The sequence below is a fragment of the Canis lupus genome, chromosome 4 (assembly GCF_011100685.1).
Source record: "Canis lupus familiaris isolate Mischka breed German Shepherd chromosome 4, alternate assembly UU_Cfam_GSD_1.0, whole genome shotgun sequence".
NCBI lineage: Eukaryota > Metazoa > Chordata > Mammalia > Carnivora > Canidae > Canis > Canis lupus.
In genome coordinates this window covers 2,889,966-2,907,998 of record NC_049225.1, presented here as the reverse complement: position 1 = coordinate 2,907,998, position 18,033 = coordinate 2,889,966, and the positions used below count along the sequence as shown (strand labels likewise).

The 18,033-nt window shown below is 37.0% G+C and overlaps 1 protein-coding gene across 5 annotated transcripts in view; it reads left to right on the top strand.

Annotated features, from left to right (window-relative positions):
- RYR2 (ryanodine receptor 2) overlaps positions 1 to 18,033 on the top strand; it is a 726,942-nt gene that overhangs the window by 562,665 nt on the left and 146,244 nt on the right. For all 5 annotated transcript variants that reach the window (XM_038533815.1, XM_038533818.1, XM_038533817.1 and 2 more), the window contains 7 exons: positions 550 to 639; positions 1,458 to 1,595; positions 7,102 to 7,179; positions 9,006 to 9,081; positions 12,108 to 12,231; positions 12,702 to 12,817; positions 16,702 to 16,766. In XM_038533815.1, coding sequence (XP_038389743.1) covers positions 550 to 639; positions 1,458 to 1,595; positions 7,102 to 7,179; positions 9,006 to 9,081; positions 12,108 to 12,231; positions 12,702 to 12,817; positions 16,702 to 16,766 — 687 coding nt within the window. The remainder of the gene's footprint in view (positions 1 to 549; positions 640 to 1,457; positions 1,596 to 7,101; positions 7,180 to 9,005; positions 9,082 to 12,107; positions 12,232 to 12,701; positions 12,818 to 16,701; positions 16,767 to 18,033) is intronic.

The following is an 18,033-nucleotide window of genomic DNA, read 5'->3' as shown; positions in this document are numbered from 1 at the left end:
AGTTTAATGCTGCCTTCAGTCCAGGGTCTGATCCTGGAGATCAGAGTCCGACATCAGGCTCCCTGCATGGAGCCTGCTTCTCCTTCTGCCTGTGTCTCTGCCCCTCTCCCTCTCTCTCTCTCTCTCACACACACAAATAAATAAATAAAATTTTTTAAAAAAGAGCATTTAGAAAAACATTTAAAAATAATAAAAAAAGCATCTCATATAAAGGGTCCCAAGATGTGCTAGAATGAGTATCATGGGGGCCATGCCTCCTGTGGACTGCTCCTGGGGAGAGTACTTATTATGACATGGTCAAGACTTGGATCTATTTAAGGAAGACTAGGTGTGTTTAATCTTTGGATAAAAAGAATTGCTCTCGGTGATTACTCAAAATAATATTAGTTAGAATGGAAATAATTATATTGACTTATGTTGGGTTGAATTCAAACCTTAATCGTGTCTTGGTTTATTGTAGATTGATTGTACCAAATAGACTTACACACATGCATACCTACACTCTCAACAATCAATCCATGTAAAATAATTTTGATGATTTTTTTTAAGTTGGCAAATGGATGGATTTATGGAGAAATATATTCAGACTCATCTAAAGTTCAGCCATTAATGAAGCCATATAAACTATTATCTGAAAAGGTGAGGTTTCTTTTTTTTTTTCCTTTGGTTATATAATTTTAATGTATTTTGGGGTTTTCTTGATTATATAATTTCTTATTAAAATGTCTTCTTTATATGTGTATGCTTTAAAAAAAAAAACTTTACTTAAAGGTCCCATTTTTTATCTTTTGTCTTTTTTTCTCTATTCCCACTTTCTACCAGTATTAATTGGTTATTCTCTCCTTAATAGTTTTCCATCCCTTACTGATTTTTATTCCTCCCCAATATATATATAAGGACTTTAGAAAATGTTCTTATCATGCTTATGAGTTTCCTGATGAGGGATAATGAAGTAATATTTACAATGATTATTATTTACAAATATTCATGTTTTTTACTCTGGGGGAAATCAGTATCTTGACAGATGAAGTGAAAAGCACTTTTTTGGCTTAGTGCTCACAGAGGAAGATTTATTCTTTTTTATTTATCCTCTAAAAATTTTTTTAGGAAGAATTATCCTTGTCTGTTTATTCAGAGGGTAGAAAGACCTTCACACACATCATACAATGTGGCACTGTTTCTCCTTTTTATTTTCTATCTAAAGTATCAGAAACTAGGAAACTCAAGAAAGTTAACCTCCTTGCAGTAGTGAGCTGAGATCCTTCTTAACAGCATTAGTCAAACTAGATCTCAGCTCATACTCTGCTATTCAGAAATTTTACTTTACTTTTGTCATTTTTAAATAAACAATGCCAATATTTTTTTCTTTAAATGAAGGCAGCCTATTTCAGATTTTTAATTTTCATTCAGATTCATAATACGCACCCCCCTTTCTTCCTCTTTATTTTTGTTGCTAGGAAAAAGAAATTTATCGCTGGCCAATCAAAGAGTCTCTAAAAACCATGCTTGCGTGGGGTTGGAGAATTGAGAGAACACGGGAAGGAGACAGCATGGCCCTCTATAACCGGACTCGTCGCATTTCTCAGACAAGCCAGGTAAGAAGCACACTGGTGAATCCACAGCTTGTTCTTTTATTTAAGTAGCAGGTTCTCCAAAGCAAATAATTTGAAAATTCTGAAGAATAGTGTAATGTTCAGGAGAAGAAAAACCATGTTCCTTTTTCTTTAAGTGAGGTTAAGTCTGAGTTAAAATGGTAGTTCATATATCAGGTAGTGCTTTTCCTGGTTAGTATACAAAGGAGTGCCCAATGGTGAGGTCTTGAAGTTTAATTAATGAAGCATTACCTACAATTAGATTGTCTAAAAGACCTTTCTACTCCTTTCCAGTAAGCACTTGAGCTTGGTTCTTAGGGAGCAATAGGGTGATCAGACAGTAGTAATCCTGATCTAGAACCCACATGAATGGTCCATACAAGTGAGCTTGAGCACCTGTCCACTTGCAAAGGGAATATATGCAACCAGATAGCCAGAGCAGGAATTCAGGGCATGCCTTGCTAGTGGGTCATGTCAAGCAGGCTGGGTCAGCCTAGCAAGGTGCTGGCTTTGGGGACTTCACTGTTCAATGTGGCATATGAGGCACTGTCTCGGCCTGAAGAATCTAGAGTTCAAGGTGGGAAGCAAATTCCAGCTATTACCCGTGGCCCTTTCCTCTCTGGAGGAGATGGAGCCAAACCAATCACTTCCCCTTTCCAGATTGCTAGGGTCCTTGTATTCAGTTCATACAAAATATTATGTGTATTATGGCCATTTTAAAAACAAAGAAAAGAAAGGTATTCAAAGCCTGTGTTTCCCATGTATCGTATTTGAAATAGATTAAGTCCTAATTCAGGTATGTTTTATATTAAATTCTCTTAAGAAACTATCATGTGGATGGAAGCTATGAAAGCATATATTACCTTTTTATCACATATGTAGATATTTTTCATTAGATTGCATTTTGTTTTAATCTGTTTCAACAGATACTGAACACAAGCTCTCTACTAGAAAGTAGGAATACAAAGATGATAAGATTCAGTTCTAAGTCTGAAGATCCAGTTTGGTGTTGGAGACAGGCACGCTAGACCTCCTTCACCCTAGAGTTAGTAAGAATTAGACCAGTGGTGTGTACAAGGTGCTACAGAGGGCACGGGATGCAATAATTCCTTTTTTTCCTGTAAATTGGATAGAAGATTTTTAAAAATTACCATCCAATGGAGGTGATATAAGCTGTGTCAGGAAAAGTATGGAGGATTCTCCCACTGCTCTTAAGAGCAAAGTTGTGTTCCTCAATTTAAAATTGTATGTCTTTTATTTCTTTCCTCTCTTTCTTACTCCCTGCTTAGCTCTTAATATGGCTCCCACTGTGCTCTACACTCTCAATACATTCTGTAAACTGATACTCATAGAACCATCTCATAGGTCTAACTGATCTTTAGAGGAACACATGTGATGTATAATGTACATTGTGAAATCTTCTACGTGATTTCAATGTGCTACAGGCACAGTGTGTAGATGAAAAAGGAAGGTTCTGGAGGTAGACCACCACTCTCTAGAAGTGTGCCATTAGGCATGTTACTTGATCTGTGTGCCTCAGTAAATGTTAACTCTTTTTTTTTTTTAAAGTAAATGTTAACACTTATTGTTACTCTTATTATTTAAATATGTTCGATACCAGAGAGCATTTCATGGTAAATGTGATTGAATCTGTACTGCTTTGACCTCTAATAGTGAAGAAAGAATATTTCTCTCAGTATCAGAAATACAGAGCTAAATCCAACCAATGCCACAAATATATTTATAGTCCTTATCACTACTTTCACTCAAATGTTTAAGCATAAACCAACGTTACTCAAAGTGTTAAAATATATTACTTCTTAATTACAAATCTTCACTTTTATTCTCTTTTTCAGATATAATCTTGCCAGACTTTTTAATGTCTTATCTTCTCCCCGTTACTGATTTCCCATGTGATTATAAAGATATTTTCTATTATGTAAGAAACTCTTTTGAATAAATTCAGGAACATTTTTTTTTATCATCAGTTTATAGTAAGGAATATAAATGCGTGGACTGGGGACACTTGTTGACATGATGTTGGAGCCTAATATTCTCCGCTTCCTTTCACATGGAGCTCAGCTCTCCCTATGCCAGGCAGAAGTGGCCTGTATTTAACTCAAGGAGATCTGCACAGTCTGGGTAGTTGAAATCCTGGCCTCAACACTGAGTAGCTACATGAGCTCAGCAAACTGGGCTCTCTGCTGGGAAGCTAGGAAGAGAGTGGTGGAGGCGGGGGGAGGGCAGGTCTCAGGAGCCAAATCACAGAGAACATTGGGGGCTATTTTAAGAAATTCAGTAAGTTCTTTGGATTCACGCAGAATTACTTTTAAAACTTGATGCTGCCATTTACTATTTACCCAATATACTATATGACTTTCAAAATCGTTCTTTTGAAACTTTTTTTCTCATTTTAAGATGATGAAAAGTAACATCTACTGTTAGTTGTTCTAGAGAACAAATAAGATAATCTCTATGTCTTGCACATAACCATGTACATTGTGGTGGTTCTTATTGTTAATAAGACTAGAGTTTATTAATTAATGTCTGAGTCCCTAGTTGAGAAATGGTGCACGTTTCAGTTCACTTGAAATGATCAAAGCCCTGGCCCATTTTCTGATTTCTGTGAAGGAGAGAAACAGGTAATGAAAAATATAAGTGGAGTCTGTTCCTGACCAAACAGATACCAACTTCATATTCTTTAAACCAGCCTCAATAACTTAACTGAAAGCTAAAAGGATTTAAATTTCAGTTATATAAGGAATATGGTCTCAAGGGATATTAAATAGTGAGAATTCTACTTTAGGAACAAATAAAATTATTGATATCAGCTCTATTTTACTCATTTGTTCAATTTACAGAGTCTAATGCTGGTTTTTATCAGTTTTAAGACATACATTTGCCATTGTGATCTGTGAGATTAGGAATCATTTTATCATCATGGAGTTGATGAAATATGGCTTATGCTACAGGAATATTAAGATGAGTAAGAGTCAGCCCATGCCCACAGATTTATCCTGTATAGCAGAAAAATTTAGAGAATAACAAACATTTTGGAAATACATTTCTGACAGCAGAATGGGGAATGAACTGGAGAAGGGGGAGATTGAAGACAGAGAGGCAGATTCCTTGGGAGGATACTATAGACATCCCAGGAAATAAAACAGAAGTATTAACTATCTGAATTAGAGCAAAGATAGTGGAAATGGAGAGGATTGGATATATCCCAGTGATATTTTTGAAGGAGAAAAGACAGAATTTTGATTGTGAATGAGAAAGAGTAATCAAAGGTGATAAGCATGGATACGGGCTGGACTGCCAGGTAGGTGGTTATGTTACCTAAGGTAGGGAGCACAGCAGTGCTTGGAGATGGCAAGGACAGAACAATAATTTGATTATAGATGTTGTGTTAGGCAGAATATGGCTCCCAAAGATGATCCCAAGTTGCTTGAATCTGTGAAAATATTGCTTTACTTGGGCTTTGCCAGTGTGTCAAGGGTAAAGATCTTGAGATGGGGGAGAGATTACCTGGGTGACTCAGTCAGTTGAATATACGGTTCATGATTTTGGCTCAGGTCATGGTCTCAGGGTCATGGGATCGAGCCCCACAGTGGGCTCCACACTCAGCAGGGAGTCTGCTTGAGATTCCATCTCTCCCTCTTCAAAATAAATAAAACAAATCTTTAAAAAAAAAAGACTTTTAATGGGGAGAAATTTGCTGAATTATCATTGGGTCCAATATAATCTCAAGGATACTTAAGAGTGGGATGACTTCTCTGGCTTTGGGCAAGAGAGATGTTACTACAGAAGAATGGCCAGAGAGATGTGGTGTTGCTGGCTTTGAAGTTGGAGGAAAGGGACTGTGAGCCAAGACATGTGAGTGATCCTCAGGGAATTGATAGAAGAGTTGCCAAAGAAGGAATCCGAGGAAGTGAAGTCACGAGAAGCTGAGTGGAGAGACAGGAGGGTGGTTTCCTGGCACTCGTGAAAGGAGGGGCTGGTGAAGTGATTCCTAGATCTAGAAGGATTGGTTTGACAGCAGATGGAAAGAGGCCTTTGACTCTAGCAACTTGGAAACTGATAATATTTGAGAGGGCAGTGATAGTGGATGGGTAGGGAAATAAATACATTCCAACATGTTGAGGGCATAAGAGATGACGTGAGAGGGAAGTGGCCCCAGTCAGATAGATAGCTTGAAGTGCAGTACTGCCAGCTCAGGGTTTTAGTTCTGTGACCTCTGATAAGTCACTTGTGTTCTTTAAGTCTCAAATTTCCTCTTAGGGAGAATTTATAGGAGAAAAAAAATGACTTTTTTTTTTTTTTACACATTCCACTATGAGATGGCACTGAGCAGTGGTGAAAGCTCAGAAGCCAGGATGCAGTCAAAGCTGACCAGTAATTTGAGGATAGCCCATGAGCCCATGAGCCCATTACTAAGGATAGCATCACGGTAGCCTCTCTTTTGTTCTAAAAGCACAGGCATGAGCTATGATGTACCTTTCTAAAATTTATTTTTGGCTTATCATTGTCTAACAAGAGAATTACATATGAAACAATAATATAAATATTTTATGAAATATGTCAGGATAGAAATTTAGATTTAAGGCTGGAACCAGAGGTCATTTCTATAAAACATTGTTGCATAATATGCCCTTGAGAGGAATGCGTTAATAGCACAAGACAGGGGCGCCTGGGTAGCATAGCTATTTGGGCCTCCAGCTCTTGATTTTGGCTCAGATTATGATCTCAGGGTCCTGGATCGAGCCCTGCATTGGGCTCCCTTCTTGTCAGAGAGTCTGCTTCTCCCTCTTTCTTTGCCCTTCCCTACCTCACATCTGAAATACATAAATCTTAAAAAAAAAAAAAAAAAAGCACAGGATAGTATGAGAAATCTTCTTACCATTGATGAAAAGATATGTTTCATTTTTAAAATGCCAAAATTCAGAAATTACCAAAATTCAGCAGTTAAGTCTCCTTGTTATTGGGGATAACTTTGTTAATCGTTGACTAGTATATGATGTACTTCTAAAATTAAAGAGTTGGTTGTATTTCATCTTAACATTTGGCCTATTGAGACGTTTGTCAGTATTGCCTTCTTTGATTAATTACTGTTCGCATGAGGAAGAGTAAGTTTTATTGCAGCTGATTAGAGTCTGTACGTATCTGAAGAATACAGTGGTCCTTTGGCAAAGGTAATGTTCCAGAATCTTGGATTTATTGCACAATTTGTTGAGTTCTAATCATTAGCTTTTGGAATTGGCAATCCCTGCGATGTTGGGATATATCATTCAGTCATAAATTGAAATTATCAGATACCCAAACATAATTGCATTTGCTAGGTATGTTTGTGAATTAAGTTTGTATAGATTATAGATACTTGCCAGTTTCATCTGAGGAAACCTTACATGTGGAAGTTTATTTGTCCTGTAATTCTGAAGAATGTCTTGAGTCTCTCTCCATGGGATTTTTTAAGTTAGACTCCATTCTTTTTTCCACGTAAATCATCTAGGTTTCTGTAGATGCTGCCCATGGTTATAGCCCCAGAGCCATTGACATGAGCAATGTCACACTGTCCAGAGACCTGCATGTGAGTATTATGGACTTTTAAAAGTATGCAAATTTCATTTTTAAAAAGCATAATGTGGGGATCCCTGGGTGGCTCCGTGGTTTTTAGCGCCTGCCTTTGGCCCAGGGCGTGATCCTGGAGTCCTGGGATTGAGTACCACATCATGCTCCCTGCATGGAGCCTACTTCTCCCTCTGCCTGTGTCTTTGCCCCTCTCGCTCGCTCTCTCTCTCTCTCTCTCTCTATCTCTCATGAATGAATAAATAAAATCTTTAAAAATAAATAAATAAAAATAAAAAGCATAATGTAACACTTTCCTGAATATATTTTTTCTGCATGAATTATTTGAATATGGTATTCATAAAGAGGTCTATGAAATTCACAGATTATAGGCCTTAAATTTTCAATTGCTTTTAAAGTTGACAACATTTTCTAGGATGTTTCTTCTAAATAAGAATTTTCCATAAAGATAATGTGCATTTAAAAAATCTGACTAGGGATCCCTGGGTGGCGCAGCGGTTTGGCGCCTGCCTTTGGCCCAGGGCGCGATCCTGGAGACCCGGGATCGAATCCCACGTCGGGCTCCCGGTGCATGGAGCCTGCTTCTCCCTCTGCCTGTGTCTCTGCCTCTCTCTCTCTCTGTAACTATCATAAATAAATAAAAATTAAAAAATAAATAAATAAATAAAAATATAAAAAAAAATAAAAAATCTGACTATAATTAAGTAGTTGTGTGTGGGAAGAGAGTAAATCAGGAATTAGTAATGCTCTGCTTAAAGGGACCCTCAGTTCTTCATTAAAGAATACGTATGTTAAGTCATTTATCCAGTGAAGCAGGTAGCATTTTGCCTGCTCCATCTGTAGTTGCGTCTGTTCTCCTTTATTCCTAAGGAACATACTTTGAAATGGCTGATTTGAGTAAAAGAAAATTTGTTGTCTTGGATCAGAAGTTGACAGGTCAATATAATGAACAAACAATATTGACATTTTTTGGTATTTTCCCAAGAGGAATAAATATATACAGGCAAACTCTATGTAGTATGTCATGTTAATTATGTTAAATTGTTTGACTTGCCCCTTGTCATTGCTCCTATATGGATGGATGTCTTAAAATGAAATAGTGAACTTGAAAACCAAAAGGGCACAGGGAATCCTAAAGGCAATCTTATCAAAAAGCAAAAGGCCATAGAGGGGCGCCTGGGGGCTCAGTGGGTTAAGTGTCATTGGTCTTCCCACTCAGCAGGGATTCTGCTTGAGATTCTTTCCCTCTGTTCCTCTCCCTGCACGCATGTATGCTCTCTCTCTCTCTCTCCCAAATAAATAAATCTTAAAAAAAAAAAAAAAAAAAAAAGTGAAAGTCTCCAGAAAGGCTAATGTGGCTTGTCCAAGGTCTCTCCCCCAGTTTAGGGCAGACATGGAATCTAGACTGTACGCTAGGTTCTTTATATTCATTGTTTAATAAGGTTTAGAGTGTCTTTTAAAGCTTCAGAAATTACAGTAAGAACTTGTAAATAAATAGATTTTTCATTAAAGTTCACAGCTAATTTGAAGTTTCATTATTGAATTAATGAAACCTCTGTCCTTGAGCATTACAAATAACAAGAATCATTCCCATCAAATCACCTCTGCTGTTTACTACTGTGTGGTTTCACAGGCTGTTGGAATTATCTGGGATTCAGATTCTAACCAAGACAGTTGTGTTTGATTATCATTTAGAGTTATTTTAGCACTGACACACTATGATTTATTAATTTAAAGCATGTTTTGATATTACTTATTAGCAAGCAAAGTCCTCTGTTTCTACTAATTAAATTTTAACTTATCTGCTAAATATTTCATTCATTTAAGGCTATGGCAGAAATGATGGCTGAAAACTACCATAACATATGGGCAAAGAAAAAGAAAATGGAACTGGAGTCCAAAGGTAATATTTTCCAAAAAATCTGATTGAAAAACAGAATTCAACTACGTGAATCTCTGATATGGATAAAATCTCTTGTGTGTGCATGCATGTGTTCATGTGCGCATGCTCACACCTCTCTGATTACTTTCTATATAGTCTTTTTTCCCCCAATGTGAATATAATTGCCTCCAGGTCAGGACTACAACTTCTGTTACTTTTGTAATTTTTACTGTACAGATCTAGGCATCAAGAAACTATTTCTTATTTATTGGCGTACTTAAAAATATATTAGAGATAGTTTTGAAGAGCGAGGATATTTCAGGGTGAAAAATATAGCTGTGATATTGCAGGAGTTACCAGCCACCAACCACTAGGAGATAGAATAGCACAAATTAGAATTAGTCGTGGAAATGAACAGAGAAGATTCCTTACACCAAAATTGCCTATTGCAAAATTTGATTCACAGGTAGGCCCATTTTTCTAGAATGATTCCATGAATGTTTGTTAAACGAGCAATCAGGTTTTTGGTTGGCTGATGGATGGATGGATGGATGGATCTTTAGCTGAGTAATAGAAACATAGAGTTCTGCTTACTGGAATTCTGGAAGCGGCATCATCCAGATGACTAGTAAACAAAATCACTATTTTTTACGTGAGCAGATAACATGAAAAAAAATCTGTTTTTTTTCCAAGTATGTTTCAGTCACTATGGCTTGGTGAGTTTCTGGGCCAGCCATTCAGTGTTCCACAGTCAGTATTTTCTTTAAAACATGCTGCCTGTAGATGAGATATCCAAACCTCTGCATGCAGCTTGTATTGGTCCGGATTCATACTGCATGGTTGGGAGACAAGCAAGGGTTCAGCAGGTTAAATGGGGAGGTGGCAATATTAGTCCTCAGAACCTTTAGTCATTTTTCTTACTCCACATATACTTCCTCTTTTGAAGGAAAAAGTGAGTGGTTCAGGACCAAAATAGCAGACCGGTAGGAAAGGTGTTGGAATGAATATACAACAGTGGGTCTTGGCTTTTGGTTGTTGAGACTAAAGAAAGCGAGAAATGAGTCTTGGAAAGAAGAAAAGCAACAGACTGTCGACAGCTTTAGGAAAGAAACTGCTTGTGTCTTTTCTCAAATTTGTTCTCTCCCTTGGGGACTTTGATACCAACTTGTGTCCTGACAACTTTTGAGATCTGGGTTGGCATGTGGGAAGTGCCTATGGTGTGTGTGTGTGTGTGTGTATGTGTGTGTGTGTGAGAGAGAGAGAGAGAGAAAGAGAGAGAGAGAGATTGAGGAAAGAAGGGGAGGAGAGAGCAATAGGGGAGCATGGGAAGTCAGGAGCAATAAGACAGTAGAAAGAGAAAGTCATTTAAAGCCTGTCACACACCTAGACACTTAAAAGAATCAGTTCAGGGGCTGCACACTTTAGTGTCCACCCTATCCTGGGCTCTTTATTTTCTCTTCTGCCCTCTCTCTCTCCTTGAGTAACCTATTGGTATCTGACCCCAAAATTATTGTGGTTGCCAAATTAATACAATTTTCTAGGAAGAAAGGACTAAATACAATAGTGTAGTTCAAAATAGGAGATGATTTCAGGATGATTAAATTCGATGTTTGATTTACAAAAATTTTTTTTCATAAAACATCCCGTTTTATCTTTGATTATGGGAGAAGTCAAATTTGTTCTATACCCTTCTTGCTATACACAGAATGTTTGTTTCTATTGTCTTCTGATGATTGCATTATACTTGACACTATTAATATCAAACTATGAAATAACCGAAGTTATTTAAAACGCATAGTGTTTGCTGGCTTGGTAGCTGCAGACTGTCCCTTTGCATTTATGGTAGTATAGTGCCACCTAATGGTGAGAAAGCTCAGCGTGTGATTGCATTTCTGTGGAAGCTCAGGCTCCGCAAACTCCAGGAAAACGTGACATCTTCTTTCCCTTTTTGTTTGGTTATTTCAAGCGCAGGGACATTATGTCTATGATTTTTTTTTAGTGGCTCCTGGCGACATCATATTGGACACCGATCTAATAGACTCTATGTTGTCACCATAATTCAAACCAAGTATTCATTTTTAAGTACTTTTTTTCTGGAATGCCCACAGCAGTTTTGTTTCAAGGAATTTCAGCATCCCACTGAACACATATCCCCATATGTTTTTATAAACTTTACACTGGGGGCACACCATTGCTGTTCACTCTGATGCTGCTCACCAGATCTTTACATCTGGAATTACCAGTGCATTTTCTGAAACTTTTATAAGTTCCACAAAAATTTTTACAAACTCTGTAACTTTATACATACATTTTCATTAATTAGTTTTTTATTTATTTCAGAATTTTTCTAGAATTTTTTTAAATTTCAGAAATTTTCTAGGATTTTTAAATCTAAAAGGATGCTTTTTTTTGTATTTTTCACTAAAATAGGTAAACTAGAAATCTAGATGCTTGCTAGAAGTTTTAATCAGTCAAGTATGTATGCTACTCGTATTAGATATTTAAGAGAGATTAGCTTTTAGGTTAACCTGAATTTAGGTTTGTGTGGAATATGTGACTATAAAGTACTGTTTGATCTGGGAAGCATACTAAAAATTCCATATTTAAGACCTTTTCTTCTTCTCTCAGTGGTGGAAAATGAAGCTTATCCCTTGAAACATGTCCTATACTTTTGCTAGTTCAAGCTGTGCATGTTTTAGCAAGTATTTTTATGCAGCCCATCTTGAGAGTTTGTTTGAATGAAGAAGGGAACACATCTTCTCCCTTCTCGTGCAATTGCAGATGTCACTGGCACTTGATATCACAAATGCCTGCATGTCCATATATTAATTGCCTCTTAGAAGGCATATGTACAGTATATGAACAGTTTCCTAAATTAATTGGGACATTAAAGGCACTGGAGAGGCAAGAGCCTTATATGACTTGTATATACTCTGTGTAATAGGAAGATGCCAGAAGTTAAGTACGATCGCATAATATGCCACTCTATCACATTTCAGATTATTTTCTAATGACAGTGCTGTGTTCTTGTTTTGGCATGCTCTTAGGAGGTGGAAATCATCCCCTGCTGGTACCTTATGATACGCTGACAGCCAAAGAGAAAGCCAAGGACAGGGAAAAAGCACAGGACATCCTCAAGTTCTTGCAAATCAATGGCTATGCTGTATCCAGGTAAAAGCACGTCTGCCATTGTACATTCCTGTTATAAAGACTGGATGTTGAAATATCCCTGTCAGATTTAATGCTGAAAATGATTCAGTGGTCCCTTTACACCTTAGAGCTACTATTTAGTATGTTCAAAACATACACCTCAGAAACATTAATGTCCTTGGCTGTTTGCTACTAACTGGTACCTTTCACTACTTAGGTTAAATCCAATCCATCATTTAGGCAACAATTTTTGGCAAAAGTGACCCTCTGTTTCTCTAAAGGTGACATTTTTTGCATGATAATAGAATTATTCTCTACAGTTTTATATCAGATGCAAAGTATCCCTTCTATACTAAATCTCACTTTTGCCTTTAGCTACAAGGAGATGAGATAATATTTTTATATATACCATATATACTTTTTAAGCAGAATTGTACCTTCAAATAGTCTTTGTCGGACCTGGTTTCAATATTTCATTTTTGCTGCTCTAGGGGGTTTAAGGACCTGGAATTGGACACACCTTCCATTGAGAAACGATTTGCCTACAGCTTCCTTCAGCAACTCATTCGCTATGTGGATGAAGCCCATCAGTATATCCTGGAGTTTGGTAGGTACCATCATCCTATTACTTAGTCTAGGTTTTGTTATTCTTAATGTTGATAACATCAAGGTATAGCACAGACTGCCAGGCTGGTTTTGGTTTTTTCTCTGGTAGTATAAACACTGCCTCTCCATCCTATTACTTAACAGAGTCTAATGGTCAGTAGGCAGACACATTCTTAGGGATGGGTAAATTTAGAAAATCTAAAAAAATATCGAACACACCATTCTTTTCTTCTTCTAATGTTTATTGGCATTGATTTCTTATTTTGAAAGACACTGCACAGACGTCACACTGGTTAGACACATTGGATGGACACTGTAAAATCTTTCTTTATCTTTCTAATTTAAAATTAATTGCCATGCTCCTAAAAAAATTGAAACTCTGTGGATCCCTAAACTTTCAAGTCAATGTGAAGGCCTTTGTAGGGACACATGCTCATACTAGAGTATCTGCGAAGTAGAACATTTTATTATCCCCTTAAATAAAATGGAAGACCTCTTCCCAATGTGGCCCAATGCTACTACCTGCATGTGAAAAGAATTCTTTCTTTTAAAATCTTAGATTCAGAACAGATTTTCAAGACAGCCTCTTCTTCCATCTTATTTAATGATCGTCCTTGACACTATTGACTTAAAATTTGAGTTGTGAATTAGTGAGCTTCATGTCAGATCACTCTCCAGCCACTGGTATTAAGGTAGAAGGATTAAGGATTCAGATAGAATTTGTCCCCTTTGGAAAACAAGTGTGTTATGGTGATTATCTTTTTATTTTCTTTTTTCTTGTTTTTATTTTTTTAGATCCTTATTCTTTCTGCTTTTTACTTGTTCAGGGCCCATAGTCCTAGGTAACTTAGCAGTAAACACATCCTCCACTAGCAGATCCTGACCAAGGGCTCTTTTTGATATTATTTTCTTAGGATTTAGGACTTAGTTTTTGGCACATCAGTTCATAGAATTTCGAGTCTGGCTTTTTCTTGTTTCTGGTCTCCTGTATCCTAAATGTGATTAAAGATTTTTCAGGGATCCCTGGGTGGCGCAGCGGTTTGGCGCCTGCCTTTGGCCCAGGGCGCGATCCTGGAGACCCGGGATCAAATCCCACATCGGGCTCCCAGTGCATGGAGCCTGCTTCTCCTTTTGCCTATGTCTCTGCCTCTCTCTCTCTCTCTCTGTGTGACTATCATAAAAAAAATAAAATAAAAAAAATAAAGATTTTCCAGTTAAGTATTGTTCTCTTAAAGAACTTCCTTCTCTCTCAATCTGCTCATTATCTGCAGCCAAATGCTATACTTTGGCTCTCTTCTTAACTGTCTTTTTCACAAAAGCCAATCATGCAAACTAATTTAGGATTTGTAATCCCTTTGTAGCTCATACAATGATATTTTTTAAAATATGATTTATGAGTCACCCTGAAAAGTAGCCAGATTAGTCTCACTTACTGAAATATGATCCAAAAAATTAATGAGACCATGGTGAGTTTTTGAAGCTTTCATGCATATAGTTAAATACTGAAATTTCTCAGGCACATTTAAAAGTATATGACATGAAACAGAAACATAGATGACAGAAACACACATTTGAAGGGTAAATGTGCTTGGATTTTATCCACATCATACAGACGTTTCTGAATAAACCAGTGTTTGTGCAGAGGGAAAACCTTGCTGCGAATTCACCCACTTAGTGCATTTCATTCTTTCCACAGGGTACAGGGTCTTACAAACTTAACAGTGGGGAGAAAGTGAAGCTAGGTCAGTACAGAGCCCAAGAAATTAAGGTTTTTATCATGGTCAATGTCACGTGTTCCCTTTTCAGATGACTGTAACTGAGAACTCTGTTAGAAGAGCAGAGCTGGGATTGTTTACACTTAGTTTATTTTATTTTATTTTTTTAATTTTTATTTATTTATGATAGTCACAGAGAGAGAGAGAGAGGCAGAGACATAGGCAGAGGGAGAAGCAGGCTCCATGCACCGGGAGCCTGATGTGGGATTCGATCCTGGGTCTCCAGGATCGCGCCCTGGGCCAAAGGCAGGCACCAAACCGCTGCGCCACCCAGGGATCCCTACACTTAGTTTAATTTCCATTTTTTATTGTCACTGCAAATGAAACTTCTGTAATGCCTTCTTTTATCTTTAAATTTACTGCCTTTGCAACACATCTGAGGCTAATGGCCATAGTAAGAATATACATATGCCTTTTTCTGATTTTTGTTTTACATCTAGATCATATTCTCTCCATCAGTATTTTGCACATAAGCATTTTGTTAAAATGCATAATGTAAAGAAGTAGGATATTTCCTATTTAATTCCTTGAAATGTTAGCATATTTAGCTATGTGCAAAACTTGTGTTGACGTAGTTTTTATAGTGTATATGAGAAAGTCCCTTAAATGGATCCAGCCTTTTTGCATAATATTCTTGAGGGAGATTTAATGTAAAAGTGATAGAAGACTGAAATCTGTGAGTATAAAAAAGGCATAGTTTTCTTTTACTTATTCATAAAAAGAGCATTGCTCCAATATTACAAAATATTATCTAAATTTCCTAGAAAATTATCCCAAACCTATGTGTCAGACTTAATAAGTGATATCTCCTGGCAGCCTGGGTGGCTCAGCGGTTTGGTGCCATCTTCAGCCCAGGGCGTGATGCTGGGCTGGACCCAGGATCGAGTCCCAGTCGTGCTTCCTGCATGGAGCCTGCTTCTCCCTCTCCCTCTGTCTCTGCTTCTCTCTGTGTGTCTCTCATGAATAGATAAATAAAGTCTTTAAAAAAGAGAGAGATCTCTAATTGCTTTTATTTCTATTTACACATAATTTTTTCAGGAACAAGTTTGATTGTTATAAAATAGTGAAACTCTGCTTTCAAATTTTACTAAAACTTTATATCCAATATTGATATTTTTTTTTCTCCTCAATGTGTTCTGCATGTAATCTTGGTTTGTTAGAGTTATGGTTACATCTTCTATAAGCATGAAGCCTCCTCTGTATGCATGAAGGAGGTGCAGAAGGCCACTTCTAAGCTAAATGCATTAGGTCAATCAGTTCTTAACCTCAAAAGCATTTTCTAAACCATGGGGAAAATTTGGGTGTCTTTGTTTTGCTTATGAAAATTGTCTTGTGACAGTTTCTTTGTTCCTGAGCAGCATGTTAATTTTCAAATCTGATATTATGGTTGTGATCCTCCCTCCCATCCCAAGCTGGCTTCCTGCAGCCTTTTAGTTGGTACATTAATAATATAACTTTTAATTACTAAGTAACTACTTTATCAGAGGCCAAGGTTAAAAATCTCACCAGTTTCGTTTACTGAGTTAGTACTGGCTGCTCTCATACTTTCTTAATGAAAGAAAATGTAGGATTTTTTACTTTATTTTATTCCAGTTTTCCCCCTACAAGATCATAAAGCTAAACCAGCATGTGTCTGCTCTTAACCACATCAATGGGCTATCCTCAATAAATTTTTTATTTTGGTTTGAGTATTTTTTAATCCTTTTTTTTTAAAAGAAATCCTCAAATGCCTCTTTTTTTTTTTAAGATTTTATTTATATTTGACAGAGAGAGAGAGCACACAAGTAGGGGGAGGGGCAGAGGGAGAGGGAGAAGTAGACTCCTCACTAAGCAGGGAGCCTGATGCAGGACTTGATCCTAGGACCCTGAGATCATGACCAGAGCCAAAGGTAGATGCTTCACTGACTAAGCCACCTGGGTACCTTTTTAAAATCCTTTTTAAAAATTATTATCCTGCTGAATAAAGTTAGCCTTGGTATTTTGGACAGCTTTCTGTGTTCAGTTTACCAGGGTAACACATTTAACAGTGTGTTCTAAATGTTGCATTTTGGGTGAATGTTTTGTAATATTTGAAGTGAAACATGTTCCTAGCAACTCTTTGTATCTACAGATGGTGGCGGCAGAAGCAAAGGAGAACATTTCCCTTATGAACAAGAAATCAAGTTCTTTGCTAAAGTACAGTATACGATCCATTTTGTTTTTGCTTCAATATATTTATTTACAAAATGTACTCTCTAGGTCTTTGACTCTTTCCAGAGTGTACTGGTCTACAAATGTGAATTCTATGACAAGTAAATATTCTGTGGCACAAAAAGAACTGCATGAATCATGTGAGATTAAATTTGCTGCTAGGACACTTGGTCTTACTTTATTTAACTCACTGTTCTTCCTATCTTAATTCTCAAATCACTTCCATCTATATGGAGTCCAATTAAGTCCCCTTTTGGGGGGGGGGCTTTTATCAAATGACATAGAAGAAACATGTCTACTTCTTAATATTTGATTGTTGTTAGGATTTAAAAATTTATGAGCATTTTTTTATAAAGAGGAAAAGCATTTGTTAATTTATAAATTACAAATTTTAAAAGTTTTACATTATAAGCTTTACTGCATAATCTCTATTGTGGGACCTTTGTCCTACTCAGTTTACAGATGAGAAAACTGAGGATCAAAGAGAATAAATTGTTTATATAGTATAAAGTATACCCATTTTTATTAGTCATTCCATTTATTAAGAATTTATCAATAGTCTGCTCTTTGCCTGGAACATTCATGACTTTCTTTCAGCCAGTAAGGGAAGGAGCCAAAGTGTTGCAGATTCTCCACACTGGGTTCGTTCAACAATATTGTATAATTCATTTACTCAGCATGTGTTGTGTGCCTAGTCTCTGTCAGGTATTAGCCTACATCCCAGGGATTGCTCTCATGGACACAGAATGCCCTTGGGAAGTTTTCCTGTTTATGGTGTATTGGCATTAACCTGAAGACTTAATGATTTCAGTCAATTTACTTTCAGAGTACTTGCATTTGGTGGTTACTATAGATCATTTGCAAAAAGGCACATTACTTCAATTGATTAATATTTGGCTTTTATTACGTTTTCAGAATTGTGCCCTTTACTGTAAGGGAGATTCCTCTTGTCTTTTCTTTCCACTCCGTATAGTGCTCAGAATCTATACCCTACCATCTTAGTTTGTATTGGGCTACATATTGCTAGCTATCTTGTCCTACTGGGTTATAGTCCCTCTAATAGCCAATTATTACAAAGGCTGTATTCATGGCCTCTAACCACACGTTTGAAATACATTCTTATCTTGCCCTGTCTATATCCTCAGCACCCCTAGTGATTTTATTTGCAGATGCCTCATGTGGTTTAATTTCTTCTGAGTCTTTGACTTATTCATTCACGTATTTGTTGAGTAGCTATTATGTGTCATCACTA